Source organism: Leopardus geoffroyi, chromosome E3 (assembly GCF_018350155.1).
Source record: "Leopardus geoffroyi isolate Oge1 chromosome E3, O.geoffroyi_Oge1_pat1.0, whole genome shotgun sequence".
Classification (NCBI taxonomy): Eukaryota; Metazoa; Chordata; class Mammalia; order Carnivora; family Felidae; genus Leopardus; species Leopardus geoffroyi.
The window spans coordinates 15,154,228-15,180,618 of NC_059340.1; the positions used below are offsets into that span (position 1 = coordinate 15,154,228).

At 38.2% G+C, this 26,391-nt stretch overlaps 1 protein-coding gene across 4 annotated transcripts in view; it reads right to left on the reverse strand.

Annotated features, from left to right (window-relative positions):
* The window catches only part of LOC123589606 (S-adenosyl-L-methionine-dependent tRNA 4-demethylwyosine synthase TYW1), a 215,797-nt gene that overhangs the window by 27,012 nt on the left and 162,394 nt on the right, over window positions 1-26,391 (reverse strand). For 2 of the 4 annotated variants that reach the window (XM_045461945.1, XM_045461946.1), the window contains exon 14: window positions 7,909-8,019. In XM_045461945.1, the coding sequence (XP_045317901.1) occupies window positions 7,909-8,019 (111 nt within the window). Of the gene's footprint in view, window positions 1-7,908; window positions 8,041-26,391 lie in introns of all 4 variants that reach the window. The other 2 variants (XM_045461944.1, XM_045461943.1) reach the window with 1 other exon arrangement.

The following is a 26,391-nucleotide window of genomic DNA, read 5'->3' on the forward strand; positions in this document are numbered from 1 at the left end:
CAACAGTTCTGAAAATCTTTAGGAATGGCTGAAAAATTGTGCTAAACTTACCGGAATGTATACCAAACATGAAAACAATTTATTGATAGGTCAAATTAGTCATAAAAATGAACTTTACTTCAACTTAAGTACTTTTTATGATACTGTGAATTATATGAAAAAGCATGTACATAGTAGCTAATTCAAAGGAACTTATTTTTCATATTAAAAAAAATTTTTTTAATGTTTATTTTTGAGAGAGAGTACGAGCGGGAGAGGGACAGGGAGGAAGGGAGGGAGGGAGGGAGGGAGAGAGAGAGAGAGAAGTATACGCAGAATCAGAAGCAGGATCCAGGCTCTGAGCTGCCAGCACAGAGCCCGATGTGGGGCTCGAACCCATGAACCGTGAGATCATGACCTGAGCTGAAGTTGGACGCTTATCCAGCTGAGCCACCCAGGTGCCCCTATTTTTTAGATAAGATCTTACATCTATGACAATAGCTCTGGAAAGTATTATTTCTTATTCACCAATAATAAATCATGAACCATCAAGGACAGATTTGGTTTGGGAAGGAAATGAGGGAATGAGCGCCATGGTTCATTACTAGGTCTTCACATAATACTTTCCCATACACTCACATGATGCTTCATAGTTAACTAAGTTCTTCACATAAAAGTTCTCGTTTTAGCCAGGCAAAATCCTCTGGGGTAGGCAGTATGGGCAACTTTCTGAGCCTCTGTGACACGAATGGGCTCTGTGAATTACTCTGTGGAGTCACCTTTGGGAACCCCTGAGCCCTCCCTCAGTTGGGCTCCTGATGTCCCCCTCCTCTGGTGCTCCCCTCTCTGCTCTGGCTACTTCATTCTGCACTCCAGTCTAATGGCTGACTTGCCCTGACTTTATTCCTGATCACACTTTACCTAAACTACCTAAAAGTGCTTCCTTTTCTATGACATCACAGTTGTCTGCCACCTTCTCATCCCGCCACCATCCTGCCCCCACCCCATCTATCACCAGCACCAAGTTTTGCCGTCACAACTTTGAAAAAAGAATGAACTCAAGAAAATAGATGGGTACCGTGTGGCAACTGAAAAACACTCACTTTGTAATCTCCAGGTTGAGGAGTGGCAAGCAGAGACCCAAAGACAGTTCCTCAAGAACAAAACCACTTATGCACCCCTGGATTTGTAGTGAAAAGCATAACCCACGCCATTACATTGGTGCCTTTTGGATGGATCACTCTGCTGTAGGACATGGAAGCCATAAGGTCCTATATTGGGTGCGTGGACACTTTACCTGGGGATTCAAGGTCTGTGGGAAGAGTAGTATTTTGGCAGTTTGATTGATATTCTAATTAAACTGAACGTCAAAAGACTCCTATTGTTTTTGTTTCCTATAGTCTAATGAGAAATGTTGTTGTCTTCATGACTTTTACTTTTTGCACAATATACCCAAAACGTGTCACTCCATCCTAAAAATGCTTCAACAACTCTTCCCAGACACACACACACAGGAAAACAAAAAACAGCCCAAGCTTCTCAGCATGGCACATGAGGCCTTCTTTTTTTTTTTTAAGTTTATTTATGTATTTATTTTCAGAGAGAGACAGAGAGAGAGAAGAAGAGAGAGAATCCCAAGCAGGTTCTGCGCTGTCAGCACGGAGCCCAACGCAGGGCTACAGTCCACAAAACGGTGAGATCATGACTTGAGCCAAAACCAAGAGTAGGATGCTCAACTGACTGAGCCACTCACGAGGCTTTCTTAAGTGGACTGCCCTCCTCAGCATCCAGTCTTTACTTGGCTAAATTTCCCACCATCTCTTTAATCTCTGTTCAAGAACCCCTACCCAACCTGATCCCAAGCTCATCATATCTGGTACATAGCCTGTACCAACTGGTATAATTACATGTGTAAATTCTAAGCTTGTACAGGCAGGGGCTGTTCTCTGTGCCCCCAACCAGTCTATGCTGAATGACCTAAAGATCAAGTCACATATCTTACATGACATTAAACTCCAGAACTCTTTTCTGATATAATATAAAATTTCATTCACATTAATCTGGATTTTTCTACTCTTTTCTCCCCTCTACTCTTTAATGCTTGATGACAAAGCAACTGAGGAATACCAGTCAGGGACTGCTACATGAATAACCGCTAATATTCCTTATCTTTGTGTAGAGAAAGACAGTGAGGTCAGGCTAAGGCATTTGTTTTGCAAAAGGCACGCGACAAGGATTGAGCTCTGTAGACAGCTACAGTGCCAACAGCATAAAAGAGGTTTAAATCATCTGACAACAAATAATTACTAAGCACTTACTATTATTCTCAAGGTGCAATGCAAGGCAGGGAATATAAAGACAGTATTTCATTTACAAATGGATTCTGCTATGAAAGTTTTTCAATAAGGCAGATGTTTAGAACATGATACACATTTTCACAAACAAGCAAGCAAATAATGATCACTAAGGTTCTGGGGCTAGCAAATAAAGGCCTATTTAAGCCTAATGAAACTAAAATATATGTTCATTTACAGGGAATCAAACAGAAAAATAGTTTATGAGACTAGCAATGAAAGAAAAGCGGGAACCAATAAAATAAAGAAATAGCTTCTATTGATTTAGTTTAAATAAATGTGCTTAATGAGAAGTGATCTAAACATTTACTGAATCCGGGCATACATTATCCCACTGAATTCTCAAAACAAACCTATTAAAATGATACTGTTATTCTAATTCTAATATGGAGGAAATTTAGATGCAGAGATCTACATCAGTACTTTTTCGGAATGTATCAAAGCTGTGCTCTTCCCCATTCCCCATGAGGCTCCAGAGTGCAGATTAAGAGAGACCCCCTGTGCGTGCACACTTGCACACGCCTGGAAAACACAAGACATGAACAGTACTTGTTTGCTTCTGCAGGGAACCCAGGCATGTCACTAGCCTAGGGTCAATTTGTATTATCAATTTCCTAGCTTCAAGGCATTTATTTATGTGACCATGAGGTACTATTCAAATTTTAATGCCAGGCCCTGGGAGACCCCCCCCCTTTTTTTAAATCAAGAGCATAGGTGAAAGACAAGCTTCCAAGGGCCATTCTATGTCAGTGGGTAAATTCTGTCCTAATTTGTGCTTTCATTGAAGGCAAAAGGGCCTCGTGTTCCATCCTTTAAACCCAAGTCTCATCTCTATCAGAGCTACAAAGTACCACCAGGGTGGCCTCTCTTTTTTGAGTCCCAAAGGAACTCCCTTACAGACCTGACAGATGGCCATGCTGTCAAAAGTATGTTTATTATAACACAGTTACTTCTAAGTGTTTGTTTTTAGAGGAAGCTGAGGTTACTTAGCCTACCATATCTCTAGTTCTCATCAAATGTTTTTCAGAGACGGTTTTTACTATTATTATTTTATTAAATGTTATTATTTTAAGTAATCTCTAACCCCAGTGTGGGGCTCAAACTCATGACCTGGAGATCAAGAGTTACCAACTGAGCCAGCCACATGTCCTTGTTACCATTACTTTTAAAACTCCTCCAATTTAGAAAATTTTTAACTTTTTTTAATTTTAGAGACAGCGAGAGTGAGAGAGAAAGAACAGGCAAGTGCTCCCTTTGGCAGCACATATATTAAAATTAGAACATGCGTGGGCACTTGGTGTGGGGGGAGGGGTGAAGGGAGGAAGAGCGAGAGCGAGAGCGAAACCCAAGCAGGCTCCACTCGGCGTGGAGCTGGACGCGGGGCTGGATCCTACAATTCTGGGATCATCAAGAGTCAGACACTCAACCGACTGAGCCACCTAAGCGCCCCCCACCCCCACAAAATTTAAATTTAATTAATTAGACAACAACAACAAAAATGCCTTTTCAGACTTAAATAGTTCAACTCTATTGAACAGGAAAGGCTGCCTTCTCCTTTACCGATGCCCGCTCACTCTAACAATTCGCAGGGCACGGAAACATGAAAAATAGAATTACTAAGCCTTTCCCTGCCCTTCTTCCAAATTACAACACTGTGAACAGTCTGATATAATCCTTCCGTACTTTTCTTATATAAATATATCCAAACATATACTGCTAAAAAATATAATCAGGGGCGCCTGGGTGGCTTAGCTGGTTAAGCATCTAGCTCTTGATATCAGCTCAGGTCATGATCTCATGGTTTGTGAGTTCGAGCCCTGAGTCAGGGCTCACAGCACAGGGCCTGCTTAAGATTCTCTCTCCCTCTTTCCCTGCCCCTTCCCCCACTCATCTCTCTCTCAAAATAAATAAGTAAACTTTTAAAAAATATATAATCAAAGAATAAACATTATTCTATGACTTGTTCTGTTTCTAAAGTATACTATATTGTACAAACATCCCTTTTCTACTTCAGTTTAAAAGGAAGATACTTCAGGGGCGTCTGGGTGGCTCAGTCAGTTGAGCGATTGACTTCAGCTCAGGTCATGATCTCACGGTCCGTGAGTTCGAGCCCCGCGTTGGGCTCTGTGCTGACAGCTCAGAGCCTGGAGCCTGCTTCTGATTCTGTGTCTCCCTCTCTCTCTGCCCCTCCCCCACTCATGCTCTGTTTCTCTATCAGAAATAAATAAACATTAAAAAAAATTTTTTTTAAAGGAAGATACTTCATTACCCTACAGGACAAATGAGAGCTGAATTTAACAAAGCAATGAGATCCAGCCCTCAATGGCACAGGTACACTTAACAGAAGCCATTTCTATCTCAAACCTTCTATAAGAAACAAGCTGATCATCACCATGCTTTCCCTTGGTACGACTGTTACCTGTTATATTTTATCATTCATGTAAGATGGTTAAAATTATGATTATATTACATATTTCTTCAAGAAATTTTTAAATAAAATCTCTCCAAGTGGTTCATTTTACTTCTGTAGACTTGGCCTTGTTCAATAAGACCATCCGTTTCCCAAACAGCATGCCCATATCAAATTTTCTATCTCTGGTGCTTTGATGAGGCCTAGCACATAGAAAGAGCTGAAAGATATCTGTTGAATGCAGGGGTAAAACAGTAAAATGGAAATCTCATGTGAAAGAAACCATGTCATTATAACATCTCAGGTATAGACAGAGGGTATTATGTTAATAGTCTGTCAAACTAAAAAAATACCCATCGGAGGATTATACTGTTTACAAAGTAGCTACCTTTCTTTTAAAAATAATACCAGGTGATTCTTTTCAGATTGTAAAATATGTCATACATTATAGAAAACATGACTGCAAAGAAGGAAAGGAGGAAGGGAGGGGCGGAGGGAGGCAGAAAAAAAGGTGACCGTATGATCCAGAAACTTGCTTTATAATGGAAGTTTTACTCCAACATCACTGGAGACAGCATTCTTTAATAGCTAAATCATAAATTAAAACACCATTAATCCCTGACATTGGCAAGGTTTGCTTAAGCCAACAAATATACTGCAGATGTAGTTTGCATCTCTGCATCATTAGAGTTCTTGCCAAGAGTAGCCTTTTAAAATTAAGAGCAATTTCAAAAGAAAAGAGTGTCTTTGACCTGACCAGGGATAAAATGCTGAACACTCAGACAGCAATATTTTATCTCTTCCCACCTCCCTGCTGCTCTAGGCTATAGTACCACAGAAAGCTGAACAGACAGCTGTAAAAATGAACTATCCTCTGAAATGACAGAGTGAAATGACATACACTGAAGAGTCGGGTTTTCAGAGACAGGGCGGAATTTTCTGGTCACGTTTTCTCATTCTGTGGATTCTTAGTTGTCCAGAAAAGCCATTTGCGCCTTGTAACAGTCCACAGCTTTAACTACCATGGCACGCTGATGCCTTCCAAATGATTACTGCCAGCCCTGTCTTATCCCCAGAACTCCAGGCTTATATAACCTCTGGCCTATTTGAACCTATATGTGGATATTTAAAAGGTCTCTCAAATGATTAAGTCCAACAAAGGACTCGTGAAATTACTCCCCAAACTTGCCTGCCTCCCCCGCTGGTCTTTCCCGCTTCAGTAAACCGTTCCACATCCGCATCCACATTTTGGCTTAAGCCAAAATCCAGGTGTTGTCCTTGATTTCGTTTGTTCTTTCACTCCCTGTGTCTCGTCTGGCAACACGCTGTATTGGTTCCACTTCCACGATTTATCCCAAATGCACCCACTCCTCTCCAATCATATTGCCAATGACCTTCCCCCCAAGCCATAACGTCTCGTTTTATAACCACTCTCACTCTGAGCTCTGTAATCCGCCCATGACAGCAGCAGGGTGATCTTTTAAAATCATAAACCAGACTATTCAAAAAGCTTACCATCGAACTTAGTATAAAATCCAGTTCTTTTCTTGCTTGAAAGTTCTAACAAAATTTGGCCCCATCCCACCTCTGTGATTCATCTTGTGTCTCTGCCAACTCCAACTGCCCTCCTGATCTCACACGGGGCGCCCGACTTGAATACTTACTTGTGCCATCTGCCCAAAATGCTCTGATCCCCTGGTGACTGTGCTGTGCTGCTTCTTACTATTTAGGAATCAGTTGTAAAAGAGTCATCTCCTCCATTAGATTTCATAGGCGGAAGAAAAGACTTCTGCCTATGAAATCTAAAACAGCCAATCACAATGTCCACCAAAACAATTATCTGCCCTTTGGCACATCAATCCACTTATAGGAATCCATCATCCCAAAGAAATACTGCCAACAAACGGGCCAGGGACAACCAGGCACTACCACCTCCTACTGTAAGTATACAATACCACCAACTAAATAATCTTAAAATGCAAACGCACACACATCTGATCAATCTTCTCTTGATCGAACTACCAATCTACAGGAAATACAGGGGGCAAAGGAACAAGCAATCAGCAAAATCTAAAATATAGACAGAGGGAATTAGCCAGGATAAATGACACATTTTCTTCAACAAACTTACTGGTGTGGGGGCAGGGGGAGCAGAGTAGAGAGAGAACACATGAAAGAGGAACTAACAGATTAAAAGAAATTTAAGAAAGAAAGAATCCAGTTACAGTTAATGATCCTTATTTGGATCTAGATTCACAAATACTATTTTAAGAAGAAATAGTTGGTCAAGTCTGAAACCTTCTATTTCCAATACTTAAGAGACTATTGTTAAAACTGTTCAATTATGAGAACAGTATTCTGAATTAGTGTATATAGTGAGCGTATATCTTTTAGAGACATATACAGTTATAGATGAGCCATATAATGTAGGGTTTGCTTCAAAATAATAGGATAAGGCAGAGAAAATGGGTAGAGGTAGAACTGAAACAAGACTGGTCATGAGTTGGTAATTTTTGAAGCTGGGTGAACAGATGGAGGTCATTAGACCAATCTCTCTACTTCTATATATGTTTGAAATTCTCCATAATAAAAGTTTATTTTACTTTTTTTATTTTATTTTTATTTTATTTTTTTACTTTTTTTAATTAAAAAAAATGTTTTATGTTTATTTTTGAGAGAGTGCGAGTGGGGAGGGGCAGAGAGAGAGGGAGACACGGAATCCAAAGCAGGCTCCAGTCTCTGAGCTGTCAGCACAGAGCCCAATGCGGGGCTTGAACCCAAGAACCATGAGATCATGACCGGAGCCCAAGTCAGACGTTTAACCAACTGAGCCACCTAGTCAACCCTAAAAGTTTATTTTAAAGCCAACCAATTCCTCACTGTAACACTATTTTATTTCTCAGCATACTAATGTTACTATGTAGTTTTTAATTATTCATTTTGCACTGACTGCCTCCCTCTCAATAAATATAAGCTTTATAAGAGCAAAAGCTCCGTCTTTACTGTTATTATCCCCATTGCCTAGAATGGTGCCACGTTCTTGATTAATATTTCTGAATGAATAAATAACACATCTGGGACCTCCTATAGAGTTTTATAAGGTACTAACTTCACCACAACAAAGCACCATAGGAAGTGGGATGACATTGGCCAGCAGGAGCTCACCTTCACTTCGATGAAGTCAGGATTCCCCAGGGACACCAGCTCGGCATAGGCCTGGAGTTCGTCTACATTCCACGCTTTCACTAGAGTCAGCCTGTACACGGTACGCTGTTGCTGAAACAAAGGAAAAGCCAACTTCGTTTTTATGTCGGTGGAAGTCACACCTTGGAAGGCTTTCAAATTTCTTCAATCCCCTAGAGACCCAGGTAATATGAAATTCAGCCAGAACTTTTTTTAAACATTTTTAAAAAATGTTTTATTTATTTTTAAGACAGAGAGACAGAGCACGAGCAGGGTAGGGGCAGAGAGAGAGAGATACACACACAGAATCCGAAGCAGGCTCCAGGCCCTGAGCTGTCAGCACAGAGCCTGACGCGGGGCTCGAACTCACGAACTGTGAGATCATGACCTGAGCCGAAGTCGGACGCTTAGCCAACTGAGCCACCCAGGCACCCCCAGCCAGAACTTCTATAAGCCAAAGTTGTATTTTGTAGAAAGATGAAAAAAAATGAAAACAATATAATAAGATTCCCATAAGCCTTTTAAGGGCACAGATATTGGCATGTATCTTTTCTCACTCACAATCTCTACCACTACATTAGGCACCCAAATGTTTCTTGAAAACGACACACTGGGGGCGCCTGGGTGGCGCAGTCGGTTAAGCGTCCGACTTCAGCCAGGTCACGATCTCGCGGTCCGTGAGTTCGAGCCCCACGTCGGGCTCTGGGCTGATGGCTCAGAGCCTGGAGCCTGTTTCCGATTCTGTGTCTCCCTCTCTCTCTGCCCCTCCCCCGTTCATGCTCTGTCTCTCTCTGTCCCAAAAATAAATAAACGTTGGAAAAAAAAAAATTAAAAAAAAAAGAAAACGACACACTGAATTAGATTTAGTAAGGAATAGTAAATTGACCAAATAGTTTAAGACTGTTGAAAATTAATTCAAATAACCTTCAGGCTTTCAGGTACCAATCACTCAAGTGTTTATGACAAGAATTTCTAATTACTCTTCTCTTCTTTCCTGCTTTCTTAACATTTTAATGATCTCCTGTTGGCAGAAAAGGCACATTTATGAACTGTCAGTATTGTCACCTGTTTACCACTTAACCAAAAGAGGTAGTGGTTTTCTGAAAAGCAATTAGACAACAGACATCAAAGGCTTTAACAAGTTTAGGCCCTTTGACTTTGTAGCTCTCTCCCTTCCAGGACCCGAGACAATTTTTCAAACGTTCAAAGCGTTATTGAAACATCTCAGGACAGTATGAAAAAGAGGTTAAAATCTTTTTTTTTTTTTTTTAACGTTTATTTATTTTTGAGACAGAGAGAGACAGAGCATGAACGGGGGAGGGTCAGAGAGAGAGGGAGACACAGAATCGGAAACAGGCTCCAGGCTCTGAGCCGTCAGCACAGAGCCCGACGCGGGGCTCGAAGTCACGGACCACGAGATCATGACCTGAGCCGAAGTCGGCCGCTTAACCCACCGAGCCACCCAGGCGCCCCAAAAGGGGTTAAAATCTAAAGCAAGAGTGGGGAGCGAGACCTAGGACTTGCCTATAACCAGTAGTATATGGCGGAGGTGGTGTCTATGTGCATACGCACGCAGGGCCACACCCATCTGGAGCAAGTTCCCGGATAATATCCATGCTGCTACGACGCACAGCATGGTTTAAGTAGTGAGGCTCTAAATACTTGAGAGAAAACGTGAGGCGAGAGAGGAACAAAATGATACCAAACTCTCTACTTTTGCCTATGTTTGAAGATTTCCATAATTAGTGAAAGAGAAGAAACACTCGAGATCTTCGATGAACAAAAGGAAAAGATCTCCGCTGAACAGTATTTGGCAGCCATACCAGAAAATGTACTCAAAAATTACTTTAAAACACAGTATATAATGCATGAAAAGACAGAGATCTTCCAGATTCCCTTTACGTATAAAGCCAGAATTCACTTAACAAAAACGGGTAGAGAACAGCAGACCAATCTCACTTGTACTTATAGATACAAAAATCTTATAGAAACTTTAGCAAATACAATTCAGCAGTATGTTGAAAATTCGAGGAATGCAAAGATGATTCGATATGTGGTTATATATTAATATAATTCATCACAGAGTTCAACAAAGAAAAGTACACGCGATCATCTTCACAGACACGCAAAGGTATTTGGTATAATTTAAAAGCCATCCTTAATTTGAAAACAAAACAGAGAAATCAAATCAAAAACCATTTGGCAAACTACACAAGTAAAAAACACAACCTTAACATAAAATGGTCAATGTCATTCTCAGTGGCTTATGAAAAATACAGGCATTCCCATTGAGTCAGACTAACAGAAGAATGTCCACTCTTATTTTTATGAACACCTCCCTGAAAGTTAAAATCCAAGCAATAAGGCAAGGGAGCAAGAATTGCTGGACACCACACAAAAAATCATCACTTGCAAATGATGTAACTGGCTTCTTGGAAACCTAAGAAAGTCAACTAAAAAGTTGTATTAAGGAAAAGTATAAAAATGAACTGCCTTCTTAGCATATATCAGTGGAGTGAATATGGGCGCTGGGGCCGGACCAAAGCCCAGACCACACACTTAGCTATTTTCACCTCCCTGTTCTCAGTTTCTACCCTGTGAAAAATGGGGGTCCCACCCAGGAATAAAAGCTTCAGCCCGTGTAGAACTTAGAACCCCAAGAAGTATTAGCTACTATATGCCAGCAGCAACCAATTATGAAACACAAGGCAAGGAAAATTCCATTTACAACTATAACATACACCTATAAAATATCTAGTGATTAGTTTATGAAATAACATGGACACTGAAGAAAATAAACTTTTCTGAAAGACCTAAACAAAAACTCACTACGTGGAGAGGCATGATAGATTTATAATATAATGTTAACTCCAATGGGAGTTTATAATTCCTTTGGACAAATAAACTGGCAATGATACCAACAATAACAAGAAAAGGAGTTAGCAGTTCCTCAGCACTGACTACATGCCAGCTGTTATTGTAAGTGCTTAACATTGGAGCGAAGAGTCCAGTATCTGTCTACTCTTTACAACAAATCTTACAAAATAGGTTTGATTATTATCTTCACATCACAGTTGTGAAATTGAGGCCTTGAACTGTTAGATAAATGTCCCAAAGTCACACAGCTGGAAAGCGGCAAAGCTGGCATGTGAACCCAAGGGGCATGGCCCTCTCTGCTTTGCTAAACCTTTTCAAATTGTGAAACAAAACATACAAAGAGAAACGTATATAAGACACATCTGTATAGCAAAAGGGGTTAACACAAAGAACATACCCATCACCCAGTCGCTATCTGCTCCCTCTGTCCCAAAGATACCCAATACCATTATTCTTTTGTGTCTTGCTTCTGTCATCCAACATTTTCAGAAAATCCATCCGTGTTGCTGCATGTTGACATTTGCTCGTTTTCCTTGTTAGCCAGTACTCCATCATTTGAATATACAACAATTCATTCGACCATTCCCCCAACGATAGACATCTGGATCATTTCCACTTTTTAGCTGTTCTAAAACAGTGCTGTTGTATTTTTATCACACTAGAGTTTAATTTTGCCTGTTTCAGGAAATTGTATAAAATGCTATTATGACTTATACTCAATTAGGTCTGGCTTCTTTCACTGAATTTGATGTTTGTGAGATTAAACATACTGCTGTGTATCTATTATGTGAATATACTACTAGTGGAAGTTTTGGTTATTTTCCAGTTTGGGTCCCACCAAAATAGTGTCTGTTGCCCTCCGTGTTATTATACTTCACTCTTGAGATGCACAAGAGCATGTATTTTTCTTGGATGCACCTACGTGTGGAAACGCTGGGTCACAGGAGGTGTATTCATGCAGTTTCAGCATATTCTGTCAAACTGGTTTCCAAAGTGATTTTACAAAACTTTCACCTGCAGTGTCTCAGGGCTTCAGCTCTTTCTCTTCCTTAACCACACTTGGAGTTTTCAGTCTTTAAATTCTGCCACTCTCGCGTTGTCTATTTTGTATTTGCCTGACTACTAAAGAAGTTGATTATGTTTCTGGCCATTTGGATGCCGGCTATTGGGAAGTACTTGTTCAAGTGTTTTAAATATTTCTGTATGGGACTGTCTTCTTCCTACTGACTGTTTTTTGTTTTGCTTTGTTTTTTTCTTTTTTTCTTTTCAACGTTTTTTTATTTTTTTTTATTTTATTTTATTTTTTTTATTTTTGGGACAGAGAGAGACAGAGCATGAACGGGGGAGGGGCAGAGAGAGAGGGAGACACAGAATCGGAAACAGGCTCCAGGCTCTGAGCCATCAGCCCAGAGCCCGACGCGGGGCTCGAACTCACGGACCGCGAGATCGTGACCTGGCTGAAGTCGGACGCCTAACCGACTGCGCCACCCAGGCGCCCCTGTTTTGTTTTTTTCAAATGTTTTATATATCCTGGCTATAAAAGAGCTGTTATAAAGGCCTTGGAAACATTTCCATTCACTTTATGGCTTTCCTTTTCACTTTCTTCATATCTTTTGATTAGCAGAAATAGCTAATTTTCATACCTTTTTATCTATAGCATACTTATATCAAATTGCTACAAAGAGAAACATTATGGGGTTACTGGAAAAGGAATGTTAGTGGATTTGATTAGTTCATTTCAAATTATCAACTTTGCATTCTGGGTTTTGCTGTGACTATGGGGAGCTTGTTCAATGGAATCATTTCTGAGATTTTATTTAAAGTCTGTTTAAAATTAGTTAAAGCAGTTCCTAAGGTCTACAGAAGAACAAAAGGGTGGTACACTCTAGTTAGATTAGATTACAACAAAAACTGGGTGCAGATGTTTCTTGAAAGGTGAAGGCTGGGATTTCCTCTGCAGAGGAAATACTTACCATTGCCATTTTATCTTCTGTTAAAAAAGAAAAAAAAAAGTTGGAGTGTCAACTGGACTGTATTCATTTCATTTGAATTAAACTTATTTTTTTCAGTTTGGAGATTTAGTAATTTTAATTTGCATAGGTTCTGGAATGGTTATTACTGCAGAATTTTCTGAATGTGGCATGTTATCTCATAGGGACAGTTATATAAAAATAGGATGAATATAAAAATAGGATGAAGGTATTGACTTCAGACAAACAGTTTACCTACTTGCTGTTCAATGTACAGTGTTATTTGTAAAATGTCACAGTGTGACTTGTCAAAAATGTCAAGAAGTTGGCATCTTATAATTTCATATATTTTCTGTTTGAGAGTCTAAGATCCCCCCAACCTGCCCCAGTGGTCTGCACACAGTAACAGAATTTTGAAAGTAATATCACATCAAATGTGGTTGGTCCCTAGCAAGAGACCTAGATGTTCACCTCGAAATTTTCAATCAGATCTTTGCGACAGATTTTAAATTTGGGTTTTAACTTGTGTTGTTTCTTAGAGGGAAGTAATAGATGAACTGAAAATACACGGGGTGAAAACTAAGGTCAAAATACCTAAGGTAAATGTTAAATGCTTATCAAAGGGAACCGAGGCAGAAAAAGATTTTAAGTGCAAAGTAGAAAAGGCCCGAGTAGTCAGGAAGGCCAGGAGAAAGGAGGAAAAAGAAACACAGAGTAACAATTAAGCTACGGCTCTTGGCTCTGGAATCGGCTGTGTGCGTTCAGGCATGCACCCTCTGCCTCTGTAAAATGGGGAGAGCACCAGTACCAGTATCTTGTAGTATGGTTGTAAAGTCAAAAGAACTAAAACAACAGTCTTAGAACATGGCCTGGCACAAAGAAAGGTATGAATAAATTTCGGCTACCGTCACCACCACCGCCAGCAGCTCCACAGATTCATCACAGGTATCAACCAATAGTCACCGGGTCCCTCTCTATGCTGGGCCTAATTCTAGGTGCTAGAGATACAGCAACGAACAAAGCCAAGTGCCAACTGTTGTGTCATTTACATTCTAGTCTGACAAATAAACAAAACCAGAGTCAGAAAAAAATTAGTGACCATAGTAATGCCAAAAGAGGAGAGGCGCTGGGAAACCAGCAGAGGTTACGACTCCACCACTGATGCCTTTTGCACCGTCTTCTCAATTTATAAAAAGCAAACTGAATACTGACCAAATTGTATGTTTGTCAAAAACTAATTCTGAATGGCTTAAAGCCAAAAAACAACTTAAAATTGAAGCAGTCCCTCACTGGGGTGCCTGGGTGGCTCAGTTGGTTAAGCATCCGACTCTTGATTTTGGCTCAGGTCATGATCTTGTAGTTCGTGAGACTGAGCCCCGTGTCGGGCTCTGCACTGAAGCCTGCTTGGGATTCTTTCTCTCTGTCCCGCTCATGCCCCCTCTCTCTCTCTCTCCCTCTCTCAAAAATTAAACTTTTAAACACACACACACACACACACACACACACACACACACAATCCCTCACTGATGACCATTGTTTCTAAAAGCAAAGAACATTTAATGCCTCTACTAGAAGTTGGGCAACCTATCAAACTCCTTAGAAAGCATGCCTTGTTGTTGAAATGGCTTTAAACTAAGCTTTATACTCTCTGTGGAAGACAAAACAAAATGTGTCAACTTGGTAAGTCAAATAAACAAAGAATGAAAAGGTAAATTCAAAGATATAATTCATGATGCAACCAAATGAAACATTCTTTATGCTCAAAGATAAGCAGGAAAACTGTTATTATAGAATTACTCTCTAAATAAAGTAACCAACCAATTTCAAGCTTAATGAACAACTGAAAATTCCAATAAAGGAAAGAGGGCAAAACAAGATAATAAGCCTCAGTGAAGAAAATCTGATCCAGTGGGAAAAGAAATCATTTAAAGGAAACACATCAAGTCATTAATAATGCTTACTTCCCAAAAAGGAAGAGAAAGATTGTAGGCTTCTTATTTAAATTTCTTTTTAAAGGCCCATAAAACACTACAACGTGTACTTACACACACATTACAAAAGTCTCAAGAGAGAAAAGAAAAAATGGCAAAGAGAATGTTTGGAAAAAGAATGGCCAAAAACTTCAAAAATTTGGTGAAAAACATAAATCTACACATCCAAGAAGCTCTACAAACTCCAAAAATGATAAACTCAAAGAGTCTCATAATGAGACACATTATAATCAAACTGTCAAAGACAAAGAAAGAGGGGTGCCTGGGTGGTTTAGTTGGTTAAATGTCCGGCTCATGATTTCAGCTCAGGTCATGATCTCACGGTTCGTGGGTTTGAACCCCGCATCAGGCTCCACACTGACAGTGCAGAGCCTGCTTGGGACTCTCTCTTTCCCTTTCTCCCTGCCCTTCCCCTATGTGCTTTCTCTCCTTTCTCTCTCTCTCTCTCTCAAAATAAATAAATAAGTAAATCTTTTTTTAAAAAAAATAAAAAGACAAAAAAATTAATAGCTATAAACACCTGCATTAAAAAAAAAAAAAAAAAAAAGATCTCAAAATTCACAACTCAAGTATCTGGTCCAGAAGAGTAAATTAAACTGAAAGTAAAGAGTAAGAAAGAAATAATAAAGATGAGAACAGAACAGAAGTAAAAGAAATAGAGAAGAGAGAAACAATGGAGAAGAAAAAAAAACCCGAAGTTGGTTCTATGAAAATATCAATGCAATTGACAAACCTGAAACTAGACTAAAAAAAAAAAAAAAAAAAAGGGACAGAAAAGACACAACTAAAATCAGAACTGAAAGCGGAGACAATACTGTCAACCTTGCAAAAACAAAACGTTATAAAAGAATACTGTGAACAACTATGTCAATAAATTAAATATAACCTAAATTAAATGGACAAATTCTGTGGCACCTGGGTGGCTCAGTCAGTTAAGTGTCTGACTCTTGGTTTCGGCTAAGGTCATGATCTCACAGTTTGTGGGTTTGAGCCCCACATTGGGCTCTGCACTGATAGTGTGGAACCTGCTTAGGATTCTCTCTCTCTCTCCCTCTCTGTTCCTCACACTTGTGTTCTCTGTCTCAAAATAAATAAATAAACTTTAAAAAAAATGGGCAAATTCTTAGAAACACACAAATTACCAAAAATGACTCAAAGAGAAATGGAAAATCTGAACAGATCTGCAACAAGTAAAGAGATTAAATCAGTAATGAAGAAACTCCCACACAAACTCCAGAAACAATGGCTGCACTGGTGAATTCTGCCAAACATTTCAAGGGTAATATTCTTAAACTCCTCCCATTAACAGAAGAAAAATGAACACTTCTGAACTCCTTCTCTGATGTCAGCATTACCTTTGAACCAAACCAAAGACAGCACAAGAAAATACCCAGTGTCCCTTATGAATATAAATGCAGAAATCCTCAACAAAATACTATCAAATTGGATCCAATAGCATATTAAAGTATTATGTACCATGAATAAGTAGGATTTATGCCAGGAATGAAAAAGATAACATGCTTCATGAATCCATTTAGACAAAATATCCAGAACAGGTAGATCCTCAGAAATAGAAAGCAGATTAGTGGTTGTCAGCAACTGGGTAGGGAGGATGGGGAGTAACTACTTAATAGATACAAGACTTTATTTGGAAAGATGAAAATGTATAGGAACTACGTAGAGGTGGTAACTGAATAATACCATGAACGTACTAAATGCCGGTGAATTCTTCATTTAAAATGGTTAACTTTATGTTATTTGAATTTCACCTCAATAAAAAATAAAAAATCCCTGTCAAAACTCCAGCTGCCCATTTTTCGGGGGTGGGGGAGTTGATTTTCAAGATGCATACAGAAATGCATATGGGCCCAAACAGCCAAAATAACTTTGAAGAAGACAAATTTGGAGGACTCACACTTTCTGATTTCAAGACTTACTCAAAGCTATACTAATCAAGACTGTGTGAAACTGACATAAGAATAGACATACAGACCATGGAACAGAATGGAGTCCAGAAGTGAACCTACACATATATAGACAACTGATCTGACAAGCAGGTCAAGTCCATTCAATGGAGGAAAAATAGTCTCTTCAACAAACAGTCCTGAGACAACTAGATATTCACGTGCAAATGCATGAAGTGGAAGCCTACTTCATATTCTACATGAAGATTAAGTGAAAAGATCCATATGTAAGAGCTAAGACAATGAAACTCTATGAAAAAAATATAAGGACCTTGGATTAGGCCATTAGACATGACATTAAAGCACAAGCAACAAATGAAAAACTAAGGTGAACTTCATCAAAATTAACTTTCCTGCTTCAGTTTAGTAGTTCCTCAAAAAGTTAAACATAGAATCAATATATGACCTAGCAATTCCATTCCTAGGTAGATACACCTGAGAGAATTAAAAATGTAGGGTTCACACTAAAACTTGTACATGAATATTCATAGTTTGTTAATCATAAGAGCAAAAGGTGGAATCAATGCAAATGTCCATCTGCTGAAGAATGGATAAACAAATGTAGTGTATCCATACAGTGGAATGTTATTCAGTGGGGGGAGAGGGCAGGAGGGAAGAAGAATGAGGTTTAGATTAAAGCAATAACATGAGTGAATCCTGAAAACATTATGCTAACTGAAAGAAGTCCGACACTATTAAAAATCGTCTGGAATTAGATAATGCTAATGATTGCACAATGTTGTGATAAGCTAAAAGCCAGTGAATTTATACACTTTGCTATCTATATAGATTCAATGCAATCCCTATCAAAATTCCAATGGGAGTTTTCACCCAACTAGAAAAAACAATCTGAAAATTTGTATCCAACCACAAAAGACGCTCAATAGCCAAAGCAATCCTGAGAAAAAAAGAACAAAGCAGGAAGCATCACATATCCTGATTTCAGTGTTTACTACAAAGCTCCAGTAATCAAACCAGTATGGCACTGGCATAAAGACAAACACATAAACCAATGGGGCAGAGAGCCCAAAATAAACACCTGTGTGTACATGTCAACTAATATTTGACAAGGGAACCAAGAATATTCAATCGGGAAAAGATAGTGTCTTCAGTAAATGGTGCCTGGAAAACTGTAAAATATACAAAGCAATGACCTGAAATGGATTAAAGATTTAAACATATGACCTGAAACCATAAAACTCCTAGAAGAAAACACAGGGAAAAAGCTCTCTGACACTAATCTTAGCAATGACTTTTTGGATATGGCACCAAAAGCACGAGCAACAAAAGCCACAATAGACAAATGGCACTACCATCAAAACAAAAAGCTTCTGCACAGCAAAAGAAACCATCAGCAAAACGAAAAGACAACCTATGGAATGGGAGAAAATATTTACAAATCATCTTCTGATAAAGGGTTAATAGCTAAAAGAACTCCTACAACTCAATAACAAAAAACCAAACAATCTGATTTAAAAACGGGCAGAGTAATTGAATAGACACTTTTCCAAAGAAGACATCCAAATGGTCAACAAGGACGTGAAAGGATGCTCAACATCACTAATCATCAGGGAAATGTAAATCAAAACCACAATGATCTCAGTGATCAGCTCACACGTGTTGAATAGCCATCCTTAAGACGGCAAGAGAAGACAAGTGTTGAAAAGGATGTGGAAAACTGGGAACCCTTTTTGGGTTTTGGATTCAGGGAACCATTAGTGGTAGTGTAAATTGGTAAAGTCACTATGAACAGTATGAAGTATTCTCAAAAAATAAAAAAAATAGAAGTAGTATATGATCCAGCAACCCCACCTCTGGGTATATATCCAAAGGAAATAAAACAGGATATTCAAAATAGCCAAGATATGGAAACAAACCAAGTGTCTATCAACAGATGAATAAAGAACATGTGGTGTATATATGTATACATCAGCCAAGAGAAAGAAGAAAATACTCCCATTTGTGACAACATGGATAAACATGGACATCAAAGGCATTATAATAAGTGAGGTAAATCAGACAGAGAAAGACAAATACAACTGACCCTTAGACAACATGGGTTTGAACTGTGTGGGCCTACTTATACATGGATTTTCAGTAAATATATATGTACAGTACCATAAATACATTTTCTCTTCCTGGATTTTCTTAATAATGTTTTATTTAGCTTACTTCATTGTAAGAATATAGTATAATATGTAGAACATACTAAATGTCTTGAGAGAGTCAAAAGTTAATATGAAGATTTCCCACTGAGCAGGGGGTCAGTGCCCCGACCCACTATGATGTTTAACAGTCAACTGTACGATACCACTTATGTGTGGAATTTACAAAAGGGGAACTCATGGAAACAGTCCCCTGAAGGGTGGGGGAACTGGAGAGATATTGGTCAAAGGGTACAAACTTGTAGTTATAAGATGAATAAAGTTCTGGAGATCTAATGTACAGCACAGCATTGTGATTTAGTTAACATTGTGATTTCATTAGTTTAGTTAACAATTTAGTTAACAAAGATGCTAAGAGACTAGATCTTAAATGTTCTCTCCATTAAAAAATAACGATAATTATTGGATGTGATGAAGTGTTAACTAATACTACCATGGTAACCATATTGCATTATATACATGTATCAAATGAACACACCTTAAACTTATAAAATGTCACATGTCAATTATCAATTACATCTCAACAAAAAAACCAGAAATGAGCAACAAGTATAGATATTTGATTTATTACAAAATTGGCACTATCGAATAAGGTAGAAAAGGATGGTATTTTAAATTAACCGTGCTGGGTCCGATGGGTGCTCATATGTGGGGGGGGATAAAAGCATTCACACTTAGAAAATGTTTTAATGGATTACAGACTTAAATGTGAGAGAAAAACAACAAAATATATAGAAAATAAGAATCTCTTCATGACTTTATTAAACAGTTTAAAATGCACTCTACAGAAAAGAAAGCGTGTTTAGCTGGACTACATTAAAATTAGCAACTTCTCCTTATTAAAAGATATTATAAGAAAGAGACAAGCTACAGAGTGAAAAAAGACATTTACTCATTATCTACAATATATAAAGAACTCCTGAAAACCAATTAGAAAAAGATAATGCAAAATAAAAATTGACAAAAGCCATGAATGTTCTTGTATGGCCTTGAATAAGAGGGGTTTTTACGGTTTAGTAACAGAGGACAGTAACTTTTAAGAATGTATCCGTCTTGTAAGAGGGGATTCAAATGACCAATAAACAGATGTGCCAAAAAAAAAAAATTTGGGGGGGGGGGGAAGGGCAGAGAGAGAGAGAGGGAGACACAGAAACTGAAGTAGGCTCCAGGCTCCAGGCTCCAAGCCCGAGGTGGGGTTTGAACTCACGAGCCATGAGATCATGACCTGAACTGAAGTCAGAGGCTTAATCAACTGAGCCACCCAGGTGCCCCAACAGAAATGCAAATTAAATCCACAAGAAAATATTATTTCAAAGAAACACAAAACCAGTTGGTAGCAAGGATGCATATTCACATGATGAAATATAGCAATGAAACAGACTACAGCTGTACACAACATCATGGATAAATCTAACAAACATGTAAAGCAAAATACAGTCGACTCTTGAACAACATGCGTTTGAACTGCGCAGATCCACTTAAACGTGAATTTTTTAGGGTACAGTACTGTAAATGTGTTTTTTCCTTGTGATTTTCTCAATATCTGCCTTTCTCTAGCTTACTTTATTGTAAGAATACAGTATAATACGTATAACATACAAAGTATGTGTTCATCAACTGTTTATGTTATCGGTAAGGCTTCTAGGCGACAGCAGGCTAGTAGCTGGTTTTGGGAGGTGAAAGTTATACGTGGATTTTCAACTGCGCAAGGGGTCAGCACCCCAACCCCAGCGTTATTCAAGGGTCAATTCTATACTGTATGATTCCATTTCTATAAAGTTCAAGGACAGGGAAAACCATCTTACAGTGTTAGAAGACAAAACAGTGATTATTTTTAGAAAGAAGAGGGGCTGATGACCAGGAAGGAAGATGAATGGTGCAAAAGGGTGACTCTGAAGGTGTTCTTCATATTACATACATACTCATACTGTATTCTTAAGTTTGTTGCTGAAAACAGAGGTGTGTTCATTCTGTAATAATTCACCAAGCTGTCCATTTAAGCTCTGTGCACTTTTCTGTACCTATGATATACTATAGTAATAAATCCTATTGGAGATAAAATATATGCAAAGTTCTGGGAAGAGGCATTCTATACATAAGTATTCATGGGTAAAGTGATGTATTTATTTGACTTGAAATATTCCAATGCCTCCTCCACTCCAAAAACAGAGGGGAGACAGGTGAAATAAGAAATGTAGAGTGCCAGTAGTTGCCAAAGTAAAGACTGTGGTTACACAGGAATTCATTCTAGTATTTTCTTTTCTCTTGGGTGTTTTAAAAATCTGTAATAAAAAGTTTAAAATATATATATGTGTGTGTGTTTAATATATATATATATATATATATATATATATATATATGAATTGGACACATATATATCTGTGAATTGGACAGAATTCTGTTGTTTCTAATTAGGCAGCTTTCAGTGCTACATATTCTGGATGAGGTTATTATATCCCAGGACTACAGCTCTTAATTTCAACGATTTATCTTGACAGTTGCAATTCAAGACAATCTCGAGTTGAAGCTGTGTCAAAACAAGATAAAATGGTCTCCTAAAATATGGTACTGAGTTACTAGTAATCAAAGAAATGCAAATTGAAGCAGTAATGAGGTACCATTTTGGGTTATCATATCGGCAAAGATTTTTCAAAATAGCAATATTCAATGCTGCCTAGAGTTTAGCAAGACAGGCACACTCATTCACTGACAGTGAAAGCAAAATCCAGCGAAAACATTTTGGAAAGTAACACAGCAACATGATTAAAGAATCTGAAAAATACTTACATCTGTTGACCCAATAATTGCATTTCTAAAAATTTCACGTTTGGAAGTGATAAAAAATTGTGGACACATACTGACATATAAGAATGTTCATTCCAGCTTTGTTCATAATAATGAGATATTATCCTCAAGAGCTTCAATCCCAAGAAAGAGCAAGATGATTTAGGACATAGGTATTTAACACTGAAGATGATATTTCAGAACAGTGGTTATGAATCCTAACATAGCAGAGAAACACATTCCTAACAAAAGAAGAGCTCAATGGAGATGTGATTTTCAGAAAGGGGTAGGAAATGAGGAGGGGGCTTGTTTTTTTGTATTTGTTCCTACTGAGAATAACTGGTGTTAGAAGAATGTTTAATGATGAGGGATAATTTTTATGCAATAGTGCTGAATTTTTAAATAGCTAAAAAGAAAACTGTACATATATGATAGTATTAATGACATAAATAAGGCTTGAAGGAAATATAACGAAAGCTGTGGGATCAGAAAACATGTACACACATACACACACACACATTTTTAAATAGTACTGACTCTTGAGAGGAGACTGAATCAGCTTAACAGTCTCTTGATGTTCCTGATCTCAACTATCCATTATAGCAGATGGCTTAAACAAAATTCTGCTGCTCAAAAACCAGAAATTCAGTAAAGGATACAGAAAAAGATTTGCCTTAGGTTCAGCAAAGCCTCAGAAGACCACGCGTATCAGCCGGAACACTAGACAGAGTGTGCCCAGAGTTTGAAGGGTCATGTGCCTCCACAAGTTACTTAATAGCAAAAAAGAAAAAAGAAAGAAAGAACGACTTGACATCTTCCTGGCAATGTCTTCCTGGCAATGTGGTTAATACGCAGGAAGATGTTGCCTGTGTGAAGGAGTAGAAGGAGGGTGAAACCGTATATGTGATATATGTATAGACACAGAATAGTCCACACATACAATGAGATATTATAATGCATATAATAGACATACAGGCAAAAGGGGTTCATCTCCTGAGAAACCACAAGAAGAGAAAGCTCAGAAGTGCAAAATGCAAAAGACAAAGGGGGCTGAGAGCACTGGCAATTGGATGAGACATGGAGAGACTGTAAATAAATATTCAATAGCAAGGAAAAAATTCCCATTAGAGGATTTTTTAAAAAGCAGAATATTTACACTTCAGAAAAGCTTACGAATAGTACAGAGCAGTGTTTCTCCATCCTCTGGACGTTGGGAGAAAGTGGAAGAGGTGGCTCCACTGGCATCTTAACGGGACAGTTTCCACTGTGTGAACATGACCTGTATCCTGAGAACCACTAACATAGAAGCTTACAACATGGGAATGCAAGGAAAAGGAACGAGACTAATAATTTTTGAAAAAGATGAATAAGGGAGAGAGAATGTAAAGAATAAGGACAAAAGCAAAAATAAATGAAGAAGAGTAAATAAATGGGAAGGTTGCTACCGGAAGCAAGAGCTGAGCACAAAATCCGAGGGCCACTCTCTACTTTCCGCGTGAGAGAACATCTGTACTGAGAAGTCTAAAGCCACCACCACAAGGTGAGTGGCAGCCTATGTACAGAAGAGTAAATACAGGTCAGATAAACAATGTCATAAAAATCAATAAGCAGAAGATCATGTTATTGCCTACAAGCAGGGTGCGTACACAGACTCCAATCACTGAAGCAACAAACACATCGACTTGGATGTCTCCAGATACTGACAAAAGAGCACAATCTCTGGCAATGTTCCCACAGGCAGTCTATCTATCCATCATCCTGCAGCAGACACAAACAGATAGAAACACCTGAATCCAAAGTGTAAAGATGGAATGAGAAGGTCATCTCAATATAGCCAAACCACATTTCACAAAACTATTGAGATAAAGTAAATCCAGAAGGAATATAGAACAGCCAGAAACCATACATCCCCAAAATCAACAAATCCTATAGATCTGTTTCTCCAGAAATATTACTTGTAACAATTCATGAGTTTAAGTACCAAATGTTAGGTACTAAAAGCTCCCTTCCTGGGAATTAACTGTCCAAATGCAAACACTCTGTAGTTAAGAAATGTTCAGATTGTTTTAACCCACCAATTAACCTCCCTGTGCCTAAACTTGGCTCCAGAATTAAAAAAAAAAAAAAAAAAAATGACTCATTAGAAGGTGACTAAACCCTTGAAGTAAGCCTATAAAATTTCCTCCCTGGAAAGCTTAACAGTGACAAGATGTGCCTGTGTATACAGTACTCTACCTCATGTCTGACTCATAAGAAAGTGAATCTGGAATGACAGCAAGATGAGCCTGAAGAAGAGCGGATGGCCCTTGCTCTACAAATACGAAAATGCCAAAATTAAGCCTCTCATCTAAAATTCTTACTAATCTAATTTGCATTATTTACCAAATAGTGCATACAATGGACATATAGTCAAAAGGATACTTCAAGTTCATCTCTTGAACCATCCCCATGGCAATATAGATGAAATGAAAAATGAAAAGTAAATTAGATAAAACTGGCTAAAAAATATATAATGAAACAGCCTTGTGATCAGGAATTGGACCTAGCAGCCTCTTAGGGGAACATATAGGAACAAAAATAACCTCCTACTCAAGAAGAGCCTGCAAACAATTCCAAAAGATGTGTGGAAATCTAACATTCCCCAAGACAGCCAACATAATCTACAATCAGAAGAGAAATGTTAGTAAAAGAAAATTAAAGTGATAGAGCAGGCAATTTAAAAATAAGCGATAAACTGAAGACATGACTTCATAAAAATGGCAACTTGCCCAAATTACATGCAATTCCAATCAATATCCCCAAGTTCTGTGTGTATATGAGAATTGACAAATTGGTTCTAAAGTAAATATGAAAATGTAGCAAGGTGGTAAGAATAAGCAAGACAATTCTGAAGAAAAATAATTTTAAAGAAGGAAGAGGGGTCTTTGGTGCTAAATATCAAGTCTTATAAAGCTATAGTAACCATGGGGCAATGAGACAAGAAAGAATAATCAACATAACACAGTAGAAAGTTTAGAAACATCCATGAATATATGAAAACTTGATTACAATAGGCAGCCATTATAAATCATTGGGTAGAGAACAAATTATTCAACAACGAATGTTGCTGCAATCGATTATTAACATGGGAGGAAAAGAACCCCTGCTTCATAACATCCTTAAAAAAATAAACAGATAGGGGCCCCCGCATCGGGCTCTGTGCTGACAGCTCAGAGCCTGGAGCCTGCTTCGGATTCTGTGTCTCCCTCTCTCTCTCTGACCCTCCCCCACTCATGTTCTATCTCTCTCCTTCAAGAGTAAATAAACATTAAAAAAAATTTTTTAAATAAATAAATAAACAGATAGATATGCACACATATACATGTGTATGTGTGTGTACATATGCTCATAGAAAGAGATATTTGGTCCTTAACAAAAAGTATTTGCAAGTTAATGAAAATCATACACATCTCAAAAGAAAATAATGGTTAAAAACCAAAACAGTATTTCACAAAAGAATACATACAAAGGGTCAACTAAAATATAGCAAATTATTTTAATATCACAAATAATTAAATGCACATTAAAAGAATGGGTACTGGTAAGAAAAAAAAAGTAGCAATGTTCATAATAGACACAAGCTGGAAACATCCTTGACGCTCATCAAAAGTTCAATGAATTAAATTTTTTTTTAACGTTTATTTATTTTTGAGACAGAGAGAGACAGAGTATGAACAGGGGAGGGTCAGAGAGAGAGGGAGACACAGAATCTGAAACAGGCTCCAGGCTCTGAGCTGTCAGCACAGAGCCTGACACAAGGCTTGAACTCATGGACCGCGAGATCATGACCTGAGCCGAAGTCAGACACTTAACCAACTGAGCCACCCAGGCGCCCCAAAAGTTCAATGAATTAAAAAATTTGTGACACATTTACAATGGGATTCTATAGATCAGTGAAAAAAATTAATCATTGCTACATACAATAACATGGATAAATTTAATGGATCTAATGCTACTAAAGAAGCTAGACCAAATAAAAGAGTACATGTTTAATGATTCAGAATAGTGGTTAATTTGGGAGATGAAGGATAGTGTGGAAGGGACATGAAAGAGACCTTTAAGGTGTTAATTATACAGGTGGATTGACTTTATTTAAAAACTCATCAGGGGCACCTGGGTGGCTCAGTGGGTTGGGTGACCAGCTTCGGCTCAGGTCATGATCTCACAGTTCATGGGTTCGAGGCCCGTGTCAAGCTCTGTGCTGACAGCTCAGAGCCTGGAGCCTGCTTCAGATTCTGTGTCTCCCTCTCTCTCTGTCCCTCCCCTGCTCACGCTCTGTGTTTCTCTGTCTCTCAATGATAAAGAAACGTTAAAAAATAAAATAAAAAAAAAATTCATCAAGCTGTACACTTAGAATTTCTATGCTTTAGAGATAAATGTTACACTTCAACAAAAAGAAAATTAACAATAAAAATAAGACTTATAAGACCACACATAAAATAAGACAACTTTATTGTTTTATAAAGCTGAGTAATGATAGAATATTAACATGTGAAGTTGGTAAGAATGTGCAGAAATGACAAGTCCATGTGATACAAGCTTATTACTATATGCCCAATTTGGCAATATCTACTTAAAACCTTTATAACTGTAATCTCTTACCCCAGGAATTTGTCTTCTAGAATTTATTCTAAGGAATCGGAAATATGAGCAAAGGTGTACATAGGTTTCACAG